General features: G+C 42.7%; 1 protein-coding gene across 1 annotated transcript in view; it reads right to left on the bottom strand.

The window, feature by feature from the left end:
- Positions 1-997: 997 nt before the first annotated feature.
- MEP1B (meprin A subunit beta) overlaps positions 998-19555 on the bottom strand; it is a 29331-nt gene continuing 10773 nt past the window's right edge. Inside the window, exons 4-10 of the mRNA XM_066625264.1 lie at positions 17799-17951; positions 16611-16826; positions 15232-15696; positions 13213-13395; positions 10448-10595; positions 6910-7111; positions 998-1213 (exon numbers count right to left, since the gene is read on the bottom strand). Of these exons, the coding sequence (XP_066481361.1) occupies positions 1199-1213; positions 6910-7111; positions 10448-10595; positions 13213-13395; positions 15232-15696; positions 16611-16826; positions 17799-17951 (1382 nt within the window). The 3' untranslated portion in view covers positions 998-1198. The remainder of the gene's footprint in view (positions 1214-6909; positions 7112-10447; positions 10596-13212; positions 13396-15231; positions 15697-16610; positions 16827-17798; positions 17952-19555) is intronic.

Below are 19555 nucleotides of genomic sequence, written 5' to 3' on the forward strand. Positions count from 1 at the left end.
TAAACTGATATGACAACTATCAAGACATACCAGCATAGACTGGCTAATAGATAAGCGTTTCAGGCTAACATGGATAAGATGCAGCGAATATTTTCTCTTCAGCAGACTTTTCAATGCTAATATACTACTCGTGACCACCAGTATATTAAAAAGCTATTTCATGTTTCAAACTTGGAGGTAATGAGTTTTTTTTTTTACAATGGAACATGCAATAGAAGAGATATCCATATTAATAGATAAGAGCACGTGAAGTTAATAGGGCATTGTAGTTTTAATATCACATCATCATGCTTGCACAACTCTGTAATGCAGCTGTAGCAAGATAATAAAGGCTAACCTGGCTAATATAACTCTTCACACCATTTTTGTCTTCTGCCAAATAAGCTAATATTGATGAAAATAAACTGATTTTTACCCTTGAGCACATTTTAACAACTTACCAAAGAAAAGAGAAGCCCCATTCAGCACAGTAGCTAGAGTAGTTTCCATTACCCCCCCCCCAAGAGGTTTTGCTGCTAATTTGTACAAAATACCACCCTTTTTAGAACACCCTAAATGCATCCTAAAATGCAAATTGTTTTCATGGCAGGGAGGTTAATGGCTTTTTTCTATTCCCCTGTTCATAGAGTAGCCAAGCATTCAATGAGTTTTTCAAAAAGAAAACACCGCTAGAGCAAAAAATGATGTGGGGGGGTTGGTTGGTTGGGTGGTTGGTTGGTTTTCTACCCACTTTCATTCTGAAAAGCTGCCCTGCCAAATCCCCAAACAATTTTCAACTCATTTGAAATCCTTAAACCTTTTAGAGGAGAGCATTCTGGAAATGAAACTTGTAAAAAATGACACATGCACTGGATCACAAACCAAGTACAGAAGAACCTCCAAAGTTGACCACCTCTCTATAATGACCACTTCTTTATAATGACCACCTCCTTAAGTTGACCTAATTTTCTAGAGCCTTCCCCCCCCGTATGTTGACCACCTCCCTATGTTGACCGATTTCTCCAGTCCCTTGGGTGGTCAACTTAAAGAGGTTCTACTGTATTTAATTTTTTTATACTGATTAAAAAGGAAAAATGGCCATGTATTAAGAACTTCCATTCACTGGCCATCTCAGAAGAAAGAGCATCCTGGACATGATTATGTGAATGAGGCATCCGGCTGCCACTTCTGGTTTTTTGTTTCCAGACCTTCAGGATCTTCAAAAAGGAGTTTTCTGTCAAATGAGGTCAATGAATGTTATTTTCATACAGGGAATGAGCAGACATTTCACTAGTATTTAAGGCATTCAATAACTATGTTTAACATGCATGAGATATAATTTCATTCAATACACTAATCAAGTTCAAGTTAATACTTGACCTAAATTTCAATTTTAGAAACCGATGCTGGTATCTCTTTATAAGGAGAAACTCTTGTCTTTCCAGACTACTTAAATGTCTTTCTTTACCTTTTATTTGATGTGTATCAGTTTTTATCAGGGTCACTATGCAGAATTTGATCCTTCAGGAAAAACCTGATGCATTTATCTGAGTTCAAGGCAAGATTAATTGAATTAACTGTCCTGTATGATTTCTGAAAGTGGAATATAGGTGGTGTCTTGGCATCCACAGAGATTTCATTTTCGGAACCCCACAGATGCAAAAATCGCATTAAAATCAATTTTAAAAAATTAAAAATACATCCCTACACAGCAAAAAAAAAAAAAAAAATCTATTACCATTGTAGTGCGGCAGAGCAGCAATTAGGAAGACTCCAGTCTTCAAATAGCTCTGTGAGTTTGTGTCCAGGCGTGGACACCCCCCCCCCCCCAGCTGAAAGAATGCAAAGCAGAAGTTCTGCTTTGCATTCTTTCAGCTCCAGGGCGAAGTGGGGGGGAGATCCATGCCTGGGCACAAACTCAAACAGAGCTGTTTTAAGCCTGGAGTCTTCCTAATTGCTGCTCTGCCACACTACAATGGTAATAAAGAAGCTTTTTGCTATTTAAAGGGACTTTTTACATTTAAAAGGTTCTCCTTATCCACAGTAAGTCGAAACTGCAGGTGAGAAGGGTGGACCTGTATAGTCTTTTCCTCTTGCTCTTAATGTATATAAAAAAAGTGCTGGTGTCACCTAAATAGTCGTTTCAGAAGAGTTGCTATAGCAAACAGAAAACAAGTGACACAGAAGGAGATAGCTTAATGAAAAGTAATATATGCTGGTGATACAGTACTCAAGCTTGCATGCTCTCTGAACTATGATTTCCCCAATTTTGTATCCTTTGTTACATAAAGTATACTTTAAAAAAAAAGAATGTGTGTAAAGAGACAGAAAGCAATGGCAAGTGATTCTTACAGATAAGGACAAATGCATTACAACTGCCATTTCAAATCTATTGTTCAAAAGTAGAGAAAATATACTATGTTTGCTACTTCTAAAAATCAATGATCAGGTAAGCTAATCTGAGAACCTCATTCTCTGAAACTAATTATACATTTTTTTTATAAATTTCAAATAAATTTCAATAAATGGATATACATTTACTTGAACAGCCATCTGCTTTTATATTGGCAACCTTCAGTCTCGGAAGACTATGGTATCGCGCTGTGAAAGGTGGTTCTGGCACAGCGTCAAGTGTGGCTGAAAAGGCCAATCCGGGAGTGACAATCCCTTCCACACCAGGAGCAAGTGCAGTCTGTCCCTGGTCTGTCTCCCTGGCTATGGGCCTTCCTTCTTTGCCTCTTTGCCTCAGACTGTTGGCCAAGTGTCTCTTCAAACTGGGAAAGGCCATGCTGCACAGCCTGCCTCCAAGCAGGCCGCTCAGAGGCCAGGGTTTCCCACTTGTTGAGGTCCATTCCTAAGGCCTTCAGATCCCTTTTGCAGATGTCCTTGTATCGCAGCTATGGTCTACCTGTAGGGCGCTTTCCTTGCACGAGTTCTCCATAGAGGAGATCCTTTGGGATCCGGCCATCATCCATTCTCACGACATGACCGAGCCAACGCAGGCGTCTCTGTTTCAGCAGTGCATACATGCTAGGGATTCCAGCACGTTCCAGGACTGAGTTGTTAGGAACTTTGTCCTGCCAGGTGATGCCAAGAATGCGTTGGAGGCAGCGCATGTGGAAAGCGTTCAGTTTCCTCTCCTGTTGTGAGCGGAGAGTCCATGACTCGCTGCAGTACAGAAGTGTACTCAGGATGCAAGCTCTGTAGACCTGGATCTTGGTATGTTCCGTCAGCTTCTTGTTGGACCAGACTCTCTTTGTGAGTCTGGAAAACGTGGTAGCTGCTTTACCGACGCGTTTGTTTAGCTCGGTATCGAGAGAATGAGTGTCGGAGATCGTTGAGCCAAGGTACACAAAGTCATGGACAACCTCCAGTTCATGTGCAGAGATTGTAATGCAGGGAGGTGAGTCCACATCCTGAACCATGACCTGTGTGATCGTCAGTCCAAAATCTTGGCAGGCCTTGCTAAAACGATCCATGAGCTGCTGGAGATCTTTGGCAGAGTGGGCAGTGACAGCTGCATCGTCGGCAAAGAGGAAGTCACGCAGACATTTCAGCTGGACTTTGGACTTTGCTCTCAGTCTGGAGAGGTTGAAGAGCTTTCCGTCAGATCTGGTCCGGAGATAGATGCCTTCTGTTGCAGTTCCAAAGGCCTGCTTCAGCATGACAGCGAAGAAAATCCCAAACAAGGTTGGTGCAAGAACACAGCCCTGCTTCACGCCACTTCGGATGTCAAAGGGGTCTGATGTGGAGCCATCGAAGACAACAGTGCCCTTCATGTCCTTGTGGAAGGATCTGATGATGCTGAGGAGCCTGGGTGGACATCCGATCTTGGGGAGAATCTTGAAGAGGCCGTCCCTGCTGACCAGGTTGAAAGCCTTCGTGAGATCTATGAAGGCTATAAAGAGTGGCTGTCGTTGTTCCCTGCATTTCTCCTGCAGTTGTCTAAGGGAGAATACCATATCAGTGGTGGACCTGTTGGCTCGGAATCCGCACTGCGATTCTGGATAGACGCTCTCTGCAAGTACCTGGAGCCTCTTTAGTGCAACTCGGGCAAACAACTTTCCTACAACGCTAAGGAGAGAGATGCCACGGTAGTTGTTGCAGTCACCCCTGTCACCTTTGTTCTTGTACAGCGTGATGATGTTTGCATCCCTCATGTCTTGAGGTACTCCACCTTCTCTCCAGCAGAGACAGAGGATTTCATGCAGCTCAGTGATGATGATCTCTTTGCAGCACTTTAGGACTTCAGCAGGGATGCTGTCTTTTCCAGGTGCCTTGCCAAAGGCAAGGGAGTCTAGGGCCACGTGAAGTTCTTCTAGGGTTGGTTCACTGTCAAGCTCCTCCAACACAGGCAGACACTCAATGTTGTTCAGTGCTTCTTCAGTGACTACATTTTCTCTGGAATATAGCTCAGAGTAGTGCTGCACCCAGCGTTCCATCTGCTGCGCCCGATCCTGGATGACCTCGCCTGTTGCATACTTCAGAGAGGCAATTTTCTTCTGTGTTGGACCTAGGGCCTGCTTGATACCATCATACATCCCCTTGATGTTGCCCGTGTCAGCTGCTATCTGTATCTCGGAACAGAGCTGGAGCCAGTAGTTGTTAGCACATCTCCTGGCAGCCTGCTGGACTTTGCTGCGAGCAGCTCGGAGGACCTGCAGGTTGCGCTCACTGGGACAGGCCTTGTATGCTGCTTGAGCTCTCCTCTTTTCATCAATGACTGGTGTCAACTCCTCAGAGTGGGCTTCAAACCAGTCTGCCGTCTTGTTGGTCCTCTTGCCAAATATGGACAAGGCGGTGTTGTAAAAGGTATTCTTGAAATGTTCCCATCTGTTGGATGCGTTTGCATCGGCCAGGCCTGGAAAAGATTCCTCAAGTGCTTGTGCAAATTCCTCCACTTTTCTCTGATCCCGGATCTTGCTGGTATCAATGCGAGGTCTTCCTTCCTTTTTCGTGTGATACAGTCGCTTTGCTTGCAGTTTCACTCTGCTGCACACCAGGGAGTGGTCAGTGTCGCAGGCAGCACCGTGATAACTGTGTGTGATCTTGATGCTGGGAAGGCTGGAGCGTCTGGAGAGAATCAGGTCGAGCTGGTGCCAGTGCTTTGATCTTGGGTGTCTCCAAGAGACTCTATGTTGGGGCTTCGTGTTGAGACCATGATGACAGCAAAAGTCTTGCAGGCGTTGGCCATTTTCATTCATCTTCCCAGTGCCGAACTGACCTAAGCAAGTGGGCCACGAACTGTTATCAGCACCAACTCTAGCACTGAAATCGCCAAGGATGAACAATAGCTCTTTTACAGGGATCTTCTTGATAGTGGTGGCCAGGTCATCGTAGAATTTGTCTTTGGCTTCTGCTGGAGACGACAGAGTCGGTGCATAAGCACTGATGAGTGTAACAGGTCCTGCTGATGACTGGAGCTGCAGGGAAAAAATTCTTTCACTTCCCACAGTAGGTGAGATGATGGATTCCAGCAGAGTATTTCTGACCGCAAAGCCAACGCCATGTTCCCTGGTTTCATTTGGTGGTTTTCCCTGCCAGAAAAATGAGAAATTTCTCTCCTTGACAGATCTGGAATCTGGCAGCCTTGTCTCTTGAAGGTCGACGATGTCCATCTGCAGTCTGCTCAGCTCCATGTCGATGACAGCTGTTTTGCATGCATCGTCTATTTCTTGCAGGTCATCAGAGAAGCCAGGTGTCATTGTCCTTACGTTCCAGGTGCCCAGTTTTAGGGCAGGAGTTTTCTGTTTTCTGTTGCATGGTGCAGAGTTGTCGATCCGCTTGTCGGTTTTCACCCTAAACCCATGCACCCCATGAGGTTAACGGACTGTGACGAGGCAACACCTTACTGGCTGGGGAATGCCCAGCTTAAGGCAGGCGGTAGCTGCCCAATGAGATGCAATGATCTCTTCCACCGTCGGAAGCACCCCCTGGCGTCACGCTCTACGCCAATCGAGCGAAGACTTATAACCGGTAAACTGCTGCTTCCCGTGTTGTGCCGACGCCGTATGGCGAAGTTGGAGTGTCCTCTCCAGTGCGCGAAGCCTGGGTAAAGAAGGTATGGAGGATATGCTGTTACCCATGCAGCAAATCCCCCCTTTCCACGTCGCTGGAATGGTCCAATGGAAAGGCAGAAGCCAATACAGTTGGTTCCAGCGGCGTCGCAGGAGTTGCCAGAACGTGACTGTGTTCAGCCATGAACTGCCTCAGGGACTCCAGCTCCTGATTTTGCCTCGAGGTTGACTCCTGAAGCCTTTTCCATAACTGGATGTAGCCACAAGGCAGTGGAGGTTTGGGATCAGAGTTTTCCTTCTCTCAGATGAGCTGCCTTCCCAGGCTGACCAGTCCCATCTACCCGGTGGCTGTTTAGTCTCCTCTTACGGCACGTACAGCCAAACTGAGGACCTGTTCTTATCCCCAGCCCTGGGGTATAACGCAGGAGTGGAGGGGCAGAAAGAAAGATTGTGGAAGCAGGGATGGGGCTAATGGAGGATTGCAGAGAGAGAGGGAGCAGGGGTGGGGCTAATGGAGGATTGCAGAGAGAGAGGAAGCAGGGGTGGGCCTAATGGAGGATTAAACATTTATAAAAGCAGGTGGCTGTTCAAATAAATGTATACATTCACCACGTTACGGGTCAAAAGGCCAAGTCCCTTGCCTGTAACATGCTCTAGTCTAAGCAAGTAGTCAAGGTCTAAGCACCAATTCCCCAATATGTCCAGTTAAAATAAGTTTAGGCAGGTGGATAGTCCAAATCACATCAGAGGATGGGGACGTTATAACCCAATGGGTTATACCTTGCAGGGGATTGGACTCTGTTATCTTGAAGGTCTCTTCCAACTCTTAAGATTCTTCACCTTACAACCACATCTAGCAAGAAGAGCGTAGCCAGCAATCAGAAAGCTTATACTGCCAGAGCAGAACACTTACATTCTTTAGTTCATGATCTTTGCTGGCTTTCAGTTGTTCGTTATATTTCTTTTTAATACAGCAGGTGGTTACAACAATGATGATTAGCATGACAGCAAATATGGTAAGACTGGAGGAAACTGCTATGACAACAGCATCTGAGACTGATCCTTTAGTTTCACATTTTTCTCCCCTGTACCACCAATCAGTACCTGCGGGGCACCTGGAAAGCACAGCAGCAGTTTTAAGCAAGTTACATGTAAACTAATTTGTTAGAAGCAAACATGGATGGTTTTTTTTTTTCCTCCAAAACTGTACACACCAGAGTCTTTGCTCTACCATGCAGATTCTCAAGCATATAAAAATAAAGGGTACTTAAAAGACAATGCCATCTTAAGGTTTAGTCTAGAGTCCTATGCTTTTACACTGATTTTTGGCACATTAAAAAAAAAATGGTGTTAAACAGTAGAAATGAAACCTAGCAGCTTTCCTTGCCTAGCTCCGAGTAAAACATGGCATCCAGAACATAGAGCAACAGCCACCTGCCTACCTGAGTGGCCATTGCTGGGGCTAGGGGAGAAGCAGTAGGCATGATCCCCACCAAGCAGGTAGCAAAAGCAGCCTACAGCATTTGGGAAAACAGAAATAGAATTGGCTTTTTACCATTAAGCCAGTTTCCCTAAGTACTACCTTGATGAGGAAAGGGAGGCCAGTCGGAAAATGTGCCAGTTGGAACCTGCTGGCCCAACATTCTGCTGTTGTATCATTCAGTTTCTTGTTTAATTGCAGTTTTATTCTAATTGTAAACCACAATGGGCACTTGAAATGAGAAGGCAGGACTAAAATCCTCAAATTAAGTTCTGTCATGAAGATGACTGCTGACACAGTGTGCAGCACTCCATTGGCAGCTGTTTTGGGAGTGAGAGCCTTTATAGGCTGTCTGTGACAGATCAGGAGAGGGATCTTGGGGTGGTGGTGCTGGTGGACAGTTCTATGGAAGTGTCAACCAAATATGCAGCGGCAGTACAGAAGGCCAAGTCTATGCTTGGGATAATTAGAAAAGGTATTGAGAACAAAACGGCTAATATTATAATGCCGTTGTACAAATCGATGGTAAGGCCACACCTGGAGTATTGTGTCCAGTTGTGGTCACCACATCTCAAAAAGGACAGAGAGGAAATAGAAAAGGTGCAAAAGAGAGCGACTAAAATGAATACTGAGCTGAAGCACCTTCCTTATGAGGAAAGGCTACAGTGTTTGGGGTTCTTCAGCCTAGAAAAGAGGCACCTGAGGGGGGACATGATTGAGACATACAAAATTATGCAGGGGGTGGATAGGGAGATGCTCTTTACCCTCTCACACAACACCAGAACCAGGGGACATCCACTAAAATTGAGTGTTGGGAGCATTAGGACAGACAAAATAAAATATTTCTTTCCTCAGCGTATAGTAGGTCTGTGGAGCTCCTTGCACAGCATGTGGCCTACATGCCTTTAAGGCATGTGGCATCTGGCCTACATGCCTTTAAAAGGGGATTGGACAAGTTTCTGGAGGAAAAAATCCATTACGAGTTACAAGCCATAATGGGTATGTGCAACCTCCTGATTTTAGAAATGGGTGACATCAGAATGCCAGATATAAGGGAGGGCACTAGGATGCAGGTCTCTTGTTGTCTTGTGTGCTGCCTGAGGCATTTGGTGTGCCACTGTGAGATACAGGAAGCTGGACTAGATGGGCCTATGGCCTGATCCAGTGGGGCTGTTCTTATGATGCTGTCTGAGGCGGCAGCACTTCCACTCCACCAGCGGATCACCAGCCATCCACCAAATGAGGTACAGCAACAGCAGGGGCATGGAGGCTGGGGAAGAGGATGAATCCAACGGTGATGGCACACACTGAACCCTACCCCCCTTTTCTGCAGCCTTCCTGCCCCCTTTCCTCAGACTTGCACCAGTAATTTTGCTGGTGCAGATCAGGGAAGACCCACTGTGGAGTGCGAGGCTTACAGAGGTGTAAGGGAATTTATACCCTCTTTTTCATCTGTAACCTCCGAATCTGTTCCTCCCTCCTACTGCCCATTTTTGGCATAGTTGCACCAGGGGGGAGAGGCACAAGAATGGGCTCTGAGATGTAAAAAAATTATGAATGGGATGGATAGAGTTGATAAAGGGAAGTTATTTTTCCTCTTGCACAATTCCAAAACCAGACAACATTGACAGACATTGACTGGCAGGAGAGTCGAAACTGACAAACTTTTTTTTCACTTAGCACGTAATCAGTCTGTGGAGTTCATTGCCATAGGGCAGGAGTGTCCAAATGTTTTGGCAGGAGGACAACATCGTCTCTCTGACACTGTGTTGGGGACTGGGGAAAAAATTAATTTACATTTAAAATTTGACTAAATTTACATAAATGAGTATATTAGAGTTGGAATGTATCTGAATGAATGAAGGTCTTGCAATAGCTAAAAGACCTTGCGCAGAGCAAGGCTGGCCTTTCCTTTGCTGCCACAGATGTGAAACAGCAAGCAGTGGAGGGAGCCCTTGGCCCACAGCTTGCGCGATTATGCGGTTTATGTTCTTAACCTTGACTGACAGTGCCGTTCCCAGCCCTAACTATGATTTTTTTGACCAGGGACAACAGCACATGCAACTTTCCGCATGCAAAGTATGTACTCTACAATGAGATATGTTCCCTCTCTTCACATGGTCACAGAATTGATTTCACAAGCAGTGCCATTCTCTTCTTCTACTCACACTCTGAAGTATCATAAGAGAGAGGAAATTGGCAAGGATATACTAGTCCTGATGCTTAAAGATAACTACCCCAATCCAGCATTACCACTCTAGTAAGGCATGAGCCAGAATGTTTTGTCCAGATGTTCAAACCTTGATTACCCATTGCTACATGTGGTAGTTGAAAACAGCTGAACTGGGACAGCAGATTATTAATGACAAAAAATATTTAAATCATTACACAGTTGAGACCTGAAACAGCTTCTTGGAAAGTTTTTAAAAATCTGTTCCAATATTAATAGTACTGCACCTTTGAAGTAGCACTTAATCTGTTTTCTCATCACTAATTTGCACATTTTTTAAAAAGTTAATTAAAAAACACAAATTTAAAATGAAATTTAAAATAAAATTTTGAAATAAAAATTTGAAATTAAATTTAATTGAAAATTAAAAATTTAGAAGATTTTATTTTTTTAAAATTCAAAATGTCCTCTGAACTCCCTTTCTTAGGAGTTGGGAGCCTGCAGAGGGAGGGGGCAATTCCAGAAAACCAAAAGTATTTGCGCAGTTTGGGGGAATACCTCCTTCCAAAGAGTCCCCAGATGTTCAGGGCAAGACGTAAGGTGTTGCTGTGGAAAGGCGTGAATGGAGAAATTTTACTGTATTATTAATAGTATTATTAAGAGTATTTATATACCGCTTTTCAACAGGAATAGTTCAAAAAGCGGTTTATGAGCCTGCTTCCACTCACAAAGGCTACAACCCTATGCCCTTCTAGAAATGACTCCACAATATAAACTTAAAAAGCAAAATAAATCAGTTACCTGCAAACTGGCTTATTATTTACAACAACGCAGATTCCATCATTTTGACAGTCGTAAGTTTCACACAGGGCAGCTACTGTAGTCGCTTGTGTTGTGGTTGTAGTGATGGTTGTAAAATTTGGTTGTGTTAATAATAAATGTGATATATCTAAGGTGAAAAAATGGAACCATAACAAACATCATGCATATAACATTTTTCAGTGTATCTGGTGGTATTCCTTAAATAAAGACAGACTTTGAACTTAAACATTCAGGAAACATTCAGGAAATCTGAACAGATTTCTCTGAAAAGATAATATATTTTAAAGACTTTGTAAAGAAACTTTCCATGACTAATAGATTTGAAATTGTGCCACTGTGATGAATTATGTATATGAACTGTTTACCTATGCATTTTCTAAAATAGATACACTGTGGCTGCAATCCTATCCACAGTTACCTGGGAGTAAGCTCCACTGATTATAATGGGCTTTACTTCTAAGTAGACATTCCTAGGATTGGACTCTTAGCATGTCAGAATGTGCTCGAAGATAGTCAGTATGTAGACATGTTTAAAAACAGTATTATATACTGTACTCAGAAGAAAGCCCATTGTGTTCAGTAACACTTAGGCTGTAATTCTATCTTACTCACTGGAAACAAATACCTCTATGGCAGAGGTTCCCAAACCCAGGGCATTGCGACACCCCAACCAGGGAAGCCCTGTCTCTGTCCCCTTTAGGGGATGGGAGGAGGGCAAAGGCAGCGACACGATCGCTGTGATTGTGCCACTGCTGAGGATAAAAGAGGTTATTTTGTCCTTACTCGAGGTAGCCCTGGGGTAGCTTCTGGGGGCCCAGGGAACCTATGGACCCCTCTTTAGGGCTCCCTGCACCGCCAAACATCTGAAAATAGTAAAAAAATTAGCACTTCTGTGGCCTCTATGGGCCTCAGAACAGCTCCAGGCACATCCAGGTCACATCCAGAGGCTCTATTGGATCAAAACTTATGGATTTAATTATCTGCAGGTTGCTGTATCCATGAGGGCTTCAGGAATGGATTCCCTGCGGATACTAAGGTCCAACCTGTATATAATAGTCAAAAGATCCAATATGTTGCAGCTGCATGAAGGGCTTTATGGTGCTTCTGGAAGAGAGACAAAACATCTGCTTTAAATGTGTGGAATCATACATACCTTAACTTATTTAGGCATGTTATGATAGCGTTTCCCAAACTTTATTAGTGGCACCTATCAACAGAATTCACAACTATTTAGGACTCACTTGCCGATTTCAGCTCCTGATCCCACAGCCATCCTCCTCTTAAGAGTCAGTATGTTAGACTGCTGGACTATGAAACTGACTGGGTAACTTTGGGGCAGTCTCTCAGTCAAGGAAAAGGACCCAGGGGAAGGAAGCTGAATGAAAGGTGTAGCACCTAATGGTTAGCATACATTATCCTGCCCCCTACTTTCCCTATACTAGGCCAGCAGCTGCACATGGGAAAGCCTTGGTAGTTTTTATCCTCTGCAACCATCCCAGGCCATTGAGCCCAGGCAGAAGGGGGGCCTCGGAGGTTAACCCCTCATAAGACAGCATTGAACCTCAGGGATTATTATTAAAAAAATCAAACCCACCATAGCATCAGCAGGGCAAAATGACATCCCACTGAAGTACCCATGAACATGAATTAGGTAGGCAAAGAAAATGTAACTAGCTTCTTAAAAATCCAAAAGAAAAGGATTTAAACTAGAGGGAGAAAGAAAGGTGGATAGTAAAAGTATAAGCAGACTGATAGAAAATCCCTGAACTTGGCTGGAAAGCCCAAACTGATCAGATGAATACAATCAGCAATAACACCCAGTAGATGGAGCTGCAATCTTACTTACCCATAGACCCCACCCAACACATCCCTATATTAAACCTTGGAAAGTTGGCAGGATGAGCTTGGAGTGAAAATAGCAGGCAATGGAAATAAATTGCTACAACTGGCCCCTAGCACAAGCAACGTATGTTCATCCCACAATCCTTGGCCCCTGCACTACCAGGAAAGCAAGTGGGTGTTTTCTGTACCCCAGTTTTAGGGTTTAGATAGTAAACCAGCAGAAAAAACACAGCTTCTTAGCACTCACACCTAAATAATGTTGGTTTGATGGTGTCATCACCTTACCTGAGAGCAGGAGTGGAGCCCACATGGTCTGCAGACCACAATCCCTAGCTAGACAGGTTTGCCTGACCAAGGGGCAAAGCAGCTCTTATTATCAGGCAGAATAGCTACTCTAGACCATCAAAAATTGGAATTCACAAAACAATGTGCATGCTAGTAATGGCGTTTCAAACTGACAAAGGATGATAGGCACTTGGCAGAAGGATTCCCCAGCAGCTTTTTAGGCTACTGAACCTGCACAGGAGCTTCTGGGGGGTTAGAAGTATCCAAAAATAAGGAAAAATTGGCCAAAAAAAAAAAAGGGTTAAAAGATTTATATTTCTCTCTCTCTCTCTTTCTCAGCCTAACCTATTTCACAGTAGTATTATGAGAATTAAATGGAGTAAGCCATGTTTTTGTACCCCTTTTTGAGCTTGATAGAGGAAGAGTGGGATATAAATCTGAAATAGTCTAAATGAGTGGGGAGAAGACATGCAAGAGATGGAGCTTTTACTTCTAAGCTACTTTTAGGCAGAGATAGTGACTACCATGGGATAGCTTATGCTCCATTTGGGATTCTTAATACTAAAAGTAGAAAGTAGTTATGATACAGTACAGAATATAAGACTCATATCACATACCTTCTATTGTTGTAAGAATGAAAATACTGTCATCTTTAATAAAGTCACGACTTTTAAGCCTCTGATGAGTTACAAAGGCACTTGTTCCATATCCAGGGCCCCTCATGAATTGAGTGCCATTAGGAAAATTAGCTGATGATCCTACTTTATCTGGTCTGTCCCAAAAATAACGACCTAAGTCGTCTGAGTAGAATGGGGAAAAACACATACACACACGTTATACTTTTGTTGTTTAAGAAAAGGAACTCAGAAAATTGCAAACTATTAATTTTCTACATTTTCTTCAATCAGACATAATGGTTGGAATGAATCAAAGATCGGTATTGTCAAGTAAGTAGGAATATAAACTGAGCTTTTAGCAGTAGTCACATAATCATATTAATCAATCATCCTGGACAGTATGGTACAGTTTACTATGACTGTCTACACTGTACTGTTGCTCTCAGTAAGGACAGAACATTACTGGTAACCAAGCACCATGGCCACTGCTAAAAAGCCCAAAGCTGACCTAATGCATTGGCCTTGCCACTGCACTTCTTAAAGGATTTTCAGAACTGACTGCATTGCAGTGTGAGTCCCACACTGGGACACGCAAAACTAATAACCAGCCACATAAACCTTTGTAATGCTGCAATTTTTAACTCCACACCAACAGGTCTATTATCAACATCCCACAAAACTCTAATCTTATACATTTGGGAGGTGAGAAAGAGGGAAAGGGGCAGTAGTATTTTTGGCTGCTTAACAACTGTATGGTATCTGTATACCAACAGTGAGCTCAGGTAGTCAAAGGCATATCAGACTGCAACCAAAACGGGGCCATCTCAAAATAAGGTGATGGTTTCTACATACTCAGGAACTGCCCAAGTACACAGAAATACATAAAATTGTGAAGAAAACACAGTAAAGGTAACCCCCTTCATTCTCTGCCAACATTGTGATGAGACTGATTGTGCTCAGCTGGAAAGTTGAGGCAGTAGCTGGGGGGGAAGCAGCAATTGGGGGAGGCAACATCTGTCTGGATGAGCTTTTAATTTCTACAGGTAGATATTGGGTTGGGAGGTGCAACATTTTGTGCAGGTCCCTCCTGCATCTTCCTTTTCCACAAGGTTTATTTTTCCCCTCATCCATATAAAGCAGCTTGCTTGTGGTGCTGGCTCCTGCAGACCAAATATGCGCAATAACAGTAGTGACAAAGGTTAAATGTTCTTATCACCCATGGTTGGCCCCTTATGCTCCATGCCAAAAAGCAAGAGGCAGACCTCCTCTATGGATTCCCCCCCCCCCCTAAAAAAAACCCACTGGCCAGGTTGGAACACAAGGAAAAAGAAACCTTGAAAATAACTTAGTTCAGTGGTCTTTCAAATGAAGCATTTACTGGCAACTAGCAGACACTGCAGTTTTTTTTCAAATATATGTGAAAGCAAATGTAATGCAGGATATGCTTACCACATATTGCTTTGAGCTGGAGATGGGCTTGTATCATCCCACCTCCTCATCATGAAAATTCCCAGGTCTGTCTATTTGGTACCGTTAGCATCTGACAGGTTTCCTGTTTTTAGGAAACTTCTGCATTCTAATCTTTTCACTAGAGAAAATATATCACTAAATAGACCTGAGGACCACATTTTAACTGACAATGAGTCTTTGTACATGCCTCTGTTATGTCAGAGAAATAAATCCTGCTCCTTTGCAAGGCATGGAGCTGATTGAGCAACATGAGTTACCATGAGGGAAGGAAATTAAGACTGCATGACTAAAGGATTATGGAATATACATATTGAAAATACATGTGGTTAGGCATGAGAGCTACTGTGCAGATCACAGCCTATCCAAGGAAATGGCCAACATCCTTTTTAGAATATTAGCTTTTTTACTATCTGGTTCACAGTGCAGAGTCTCTTGGTGCAGATGGAGGAAAACATCAATGTATCAGTAAGAAACTTTAATGCATGATAGTTGGCCAAAGACAAAAATATCACATTAATGAGAGAAAAATAATCCAGTCATTAACCTTACCTAGTTGGTTTGGGTCTGTTGTTACGCTCCTTTGATTTGACATACGTTGACGAATGTCTGGATTTTGATCAAGAAGAACCATTGTAGCTTGTTGCCATGCACAAGGCCACTGAAGATGATTGTCATTTGCGCCAGAGATTAAGTGAAAATATATTGCTAAATTGAAAGGCTGAATGCTGGTGCCATTCACGTACAATGAAATCTGAAATGCATACCCTTTGGTAGAGTAAAATGGGGGACTGTTTAGTTTTCCTGCCTCCCCTGAAGGGCTTGAGTTAAGGAGCTGAGTGAAATTCCTTATGTGCCAAACATGGTGAGGGCAATGAGTTTCTGACAGGTTGATATCATCAATTGAAAGGCCTCCATTTGATGTGCTGGATCCTTTTATGCCTTCAAACACTACTCTAAATTTACTTGTAACATTCAAAGGAACATGGTATAGTTCCCAAAACCCCACAGGTGAACCTGGAAAAAAGTCATGGAGTGGGTTATATTTACAACCTGTTCAATGATACACACAACCATACTTTTGCAATAACCACAACATTTAAAATAACTTTATTACTGACCAAATAGTCATTTTTGTCTCTTTTTTTTACATAATATGTTCTGTTATTTAAAACACTTAGCATTTGCTATAATATGAACTGTAAAACACAAGTTACTGATTTTAGAGATACTTTTTCTTGCTTTTGCATTCAATATGATTTGGTAGTCAGTTATTTCTAACATCACATTTATATACTATACAAACTCATTTAATGATCGATTCTGGAAAGAGGCTGAGGGATAAAAATAGGGATGCTTAATAAGCCCCTAAGAATCTTCCAGGTAGAGTTATGTAAGGAAATATGAAGAAACAGTGGGTAAATGACACAGAATTTTCATCATAGTGACAACCAATCTTCATCTTGAGGGACTACAACATTTGCAATTTGTTTTCCTGTGAACTACTAAGAATAATGAAAGCACATATAGGCTGAGTGAAAAGACTTGTCACAATGTGTGTTGCTGGATCAGCCATCTGAGGCTATTACTGTACATTGCCCTCATTTCCTCAAATGTAGAGCACTGTAATGCACTCTATGGGGACTTGCCCTTACAGACTTTTACAAGCTTCAGCTTATGCAAACGTGTCATCTAACTCCCAATTGTGGTGGCTCACCAGGAGCATATTACTTCAAGTGTGAATTGGTTCTCTTTTGTCTTCTGGGCACATCTCAAGATGCTGGTTTAGACACTGCAAAAGCTCTTAACTGTTTATGTCCACTGTACGTTTTAGCATTGTCACCACCACTGTCCTTAGTCTCTGCATAGGCTCTGGCAGCATCCACACCCAATTCCACCCATGCACACTGGGAATAAAATATTTTCCATACCTTGTATTGTTGTCACAAGTCTTAAAGTACCATTGGGATTTGCTTCAGTGTATTCCTTGATTAAGATCCTCAGCTGATCACTTTCACTTCCACTATTGTAATAATAGAACTGCAGGCACTGGTCTCCTCTTTTGGGATACAGAAGTCGACTCTCTAAAACAGCTTGCTCCTGTGTGTTTATGGCGCTGGTGTTAAAATGCATGAAGTAGCCAGATTCTGATAAGGACATGAAAAAGGGTTGCGGGAGCGGGGAGGGAGAGATTCACAGTTTTGCTGTTACAGTTCCTGAAATACTTTAAGGCTCAAAAGAAGACAAGCACTGTACATTCACACAAGGCATTGATTTTGTGGATGAAAGGCAGTCTTCAGTAATGGATTACTAAGGTGACAGCAGATTTGTTCCTTGTTGCCCGCTATTTGGGTGGCTTTATCTTTCACTTCTCTTCCAAAACATAACTCCTTCTGGTCTATAACCCAATGATAAATTATTTTCCATCCGATATCAAATTCTGGTACTGACTAATGAGAGAAACTGATACATATTCATGCCTCGCTTATCTGACAAAAACAGTGTATTTCTAGGGTATGAAGTTCAGGCACAACATGGGTAACAGTGGGTAGGACCCTGCTCAAAGTCCTGTCATCTAGGGAGATCAGGATAGCAGGAGGAAGGAGCAGGGTCTTTTAAGAAGGAGCTCCAAGGCTCTGGAACAGCTTCCAGAAGAAGTACATCAACGTGCCTCCTTGTTGATGTTTATTATACTTTTCTCTTTTAAACAAAACTTTGGGAACTTTCACTATGCTTTGGGATGATTTATACTTCATGCTATATTGAGTCTGAGTTTTGCTGCTGGGCAGTTAACTGATGTCTGACCCAGTGGCAGAACACTAACCACACAAAATATATTGACATTATTATTATGACTACTTGTACATCCTGAAAAAAAATTAGGCAAAAAAGGGGGCAAAACTGCATGGGCAGTTTTGCACATGAGAAAGAATGCACATAGTGTCCAAGGATCTACAATCTTCAGCATTTCAAATCTACATAAAGAAAAGATGTATCCCATGTTATTGAATGAGTTTGGTTTACAATACAACAGTACTTTATCAGTTTAATGAGATCAAAGATCACAAAATCCAGAGAAGTTATTTTTTTTCTGAGAGATAAGAAATGCTATATATTACCTTGGCAGATTCCAGCATAAGTGTGATCAGTTTGTGGGCCACTAGAAACTTGAGTTATGTGCTGCCAGTCAGCATTATCCTCTGAACTTTGAATCATGCCACACACGTTACTGAATTCAAAACTGCATGTTTCCATAAAGGTTAAGGAGGAAGCTACAAAGACAATAATTTTATATAGAATAATAGATCACGTTTTGTTAGATTCAGTGGAAAGTTCTACTTGCTAGGCAATACATCAATAGATACAATTGGATCATTTTAAGAAAAGAAGCATGGGGTGGGGGGAGGATCAGATTGGGGCCACAGTGCTGTGGGAATGCTTGGAAGTTAAACAGTCAGGGAGACTCTGCTCTCAGCTCCCCCAGAAGGTTACAGAATTCAGGGAGCCATCTTCAGTCTCTTCAGAAGTATCAGGTGTGTTAGCTGGCATTGAACCTGACCCTCCTGACACCTGCAGATAGATCTCCTCAGGAGAACCATCTACTGTCTCTTCAACAGAGAAAATCAGATCTAAGAAGGATCCATGTTTGCAGAATATAAGCTTCATTTTCGGGTGGCCCAGATCCCCACCCTGCCTGCGATAGCGCATGCGCAGATCATCCTTTGGAGGCGCGCGCGCGCACACACACACACACCTTCTCACTTTCTTCCCCAGCCTCTGGGGAATAAGCAGGAAGCTGGAATGATGGCTGGGGCTCCTGCCAGCCTGAGAGTCCAACAAGTCTTGCCCTCACAGATACTGCAGTTATTATTTCCTCTTCTTGTTTACTCCTCAAACTGTAGATAAAGCAACAGCTGCCGTTTCCGGTAGGCCAAAAATCAGCTGAACTCCCAGCCCAGCCAGAGTACCACCATCATTTCTTTCTTTCCCTGCTCATTTTCCAGAGGTTGGGGAGCAAGTTAAAGAAGGAGATACTGGGCCAGCTGAGGCCATGGAAATAGCTAGGCAGAAGCGGTGGGGCAGGCACAGGTTGCACAAGGGAAACCCCTACCAGTTTGCTGCTCCCTACTAGCCCACAGCTTGAGGTAGTTACCTCACAGAATCTTATGAACCGACTAGCCTTGTTCACTTCTCAAGAATATATGGAAGCATGCATACACATGTATGTAGGAGCATATAGGCGGCTTACAGTAGTTATTATTTTTCCCTACATATTAGTAACTAGTTCTGCCCAACCCAAAGCTTGTTTAATCCAAACATGATTCCAACCAGGTTCAGGAGAACTTTCCCTCAAGCAAACATGCATACAATTGCCAACTCAGAAAACTTCATGAATTTTCTTGTTAATTAGAGGTCGCCAGCTGAATATTAATCAATGACCAATATTGTTTATTTAAAATGTGTTTATTGGTCAATAAGGTTTCTGTAAGGAAACATACAGGTCTCAATTCCTCTTGGCATGGGTGAAAGGGCTTTATTTGGATGTATCCATACATGGGCATTGTGCTCTACTAGGTAGAACATGAACTTAAGCCATTTCTGCCCGATGTTGCATATACACAACAGGAATCAAATGTGTAAACCTGTGGGCTGGGCAAAAATGGGTTAATTTCTAAATGAAATTATATTGAACTTCTTCATTTGAAACAGACTTGAAAATAATTCCACAAAAGTCACAAGTTTTCTGCAAAACATTTCTACCTGCCTTTAAAAAACTTTCCAAAAAAGGCAATTCTTAAATCTCATATTCTTGGAAATAATTTGAATAAAAAGTTCTGTTTCTGTATCAAGATACAAAAGAACAAACCAAAGGGAG

Source organism: Tiliqua scincoides, chromosome 4 (genome assembly GCF_035046505.1).
Source record: "Tiliqua scincoides isolate rTilSci1 chromosome 4, rTilSci1.hap2, whole genome shotgun sequence".
In the NCBI taxonomy this organism is placed as follows: Eukaryota; Metazoa; Chordata; class Lepidosauria; order Squamata; family Scincidae; genus Tiliqua; species Tiliqua scincoides.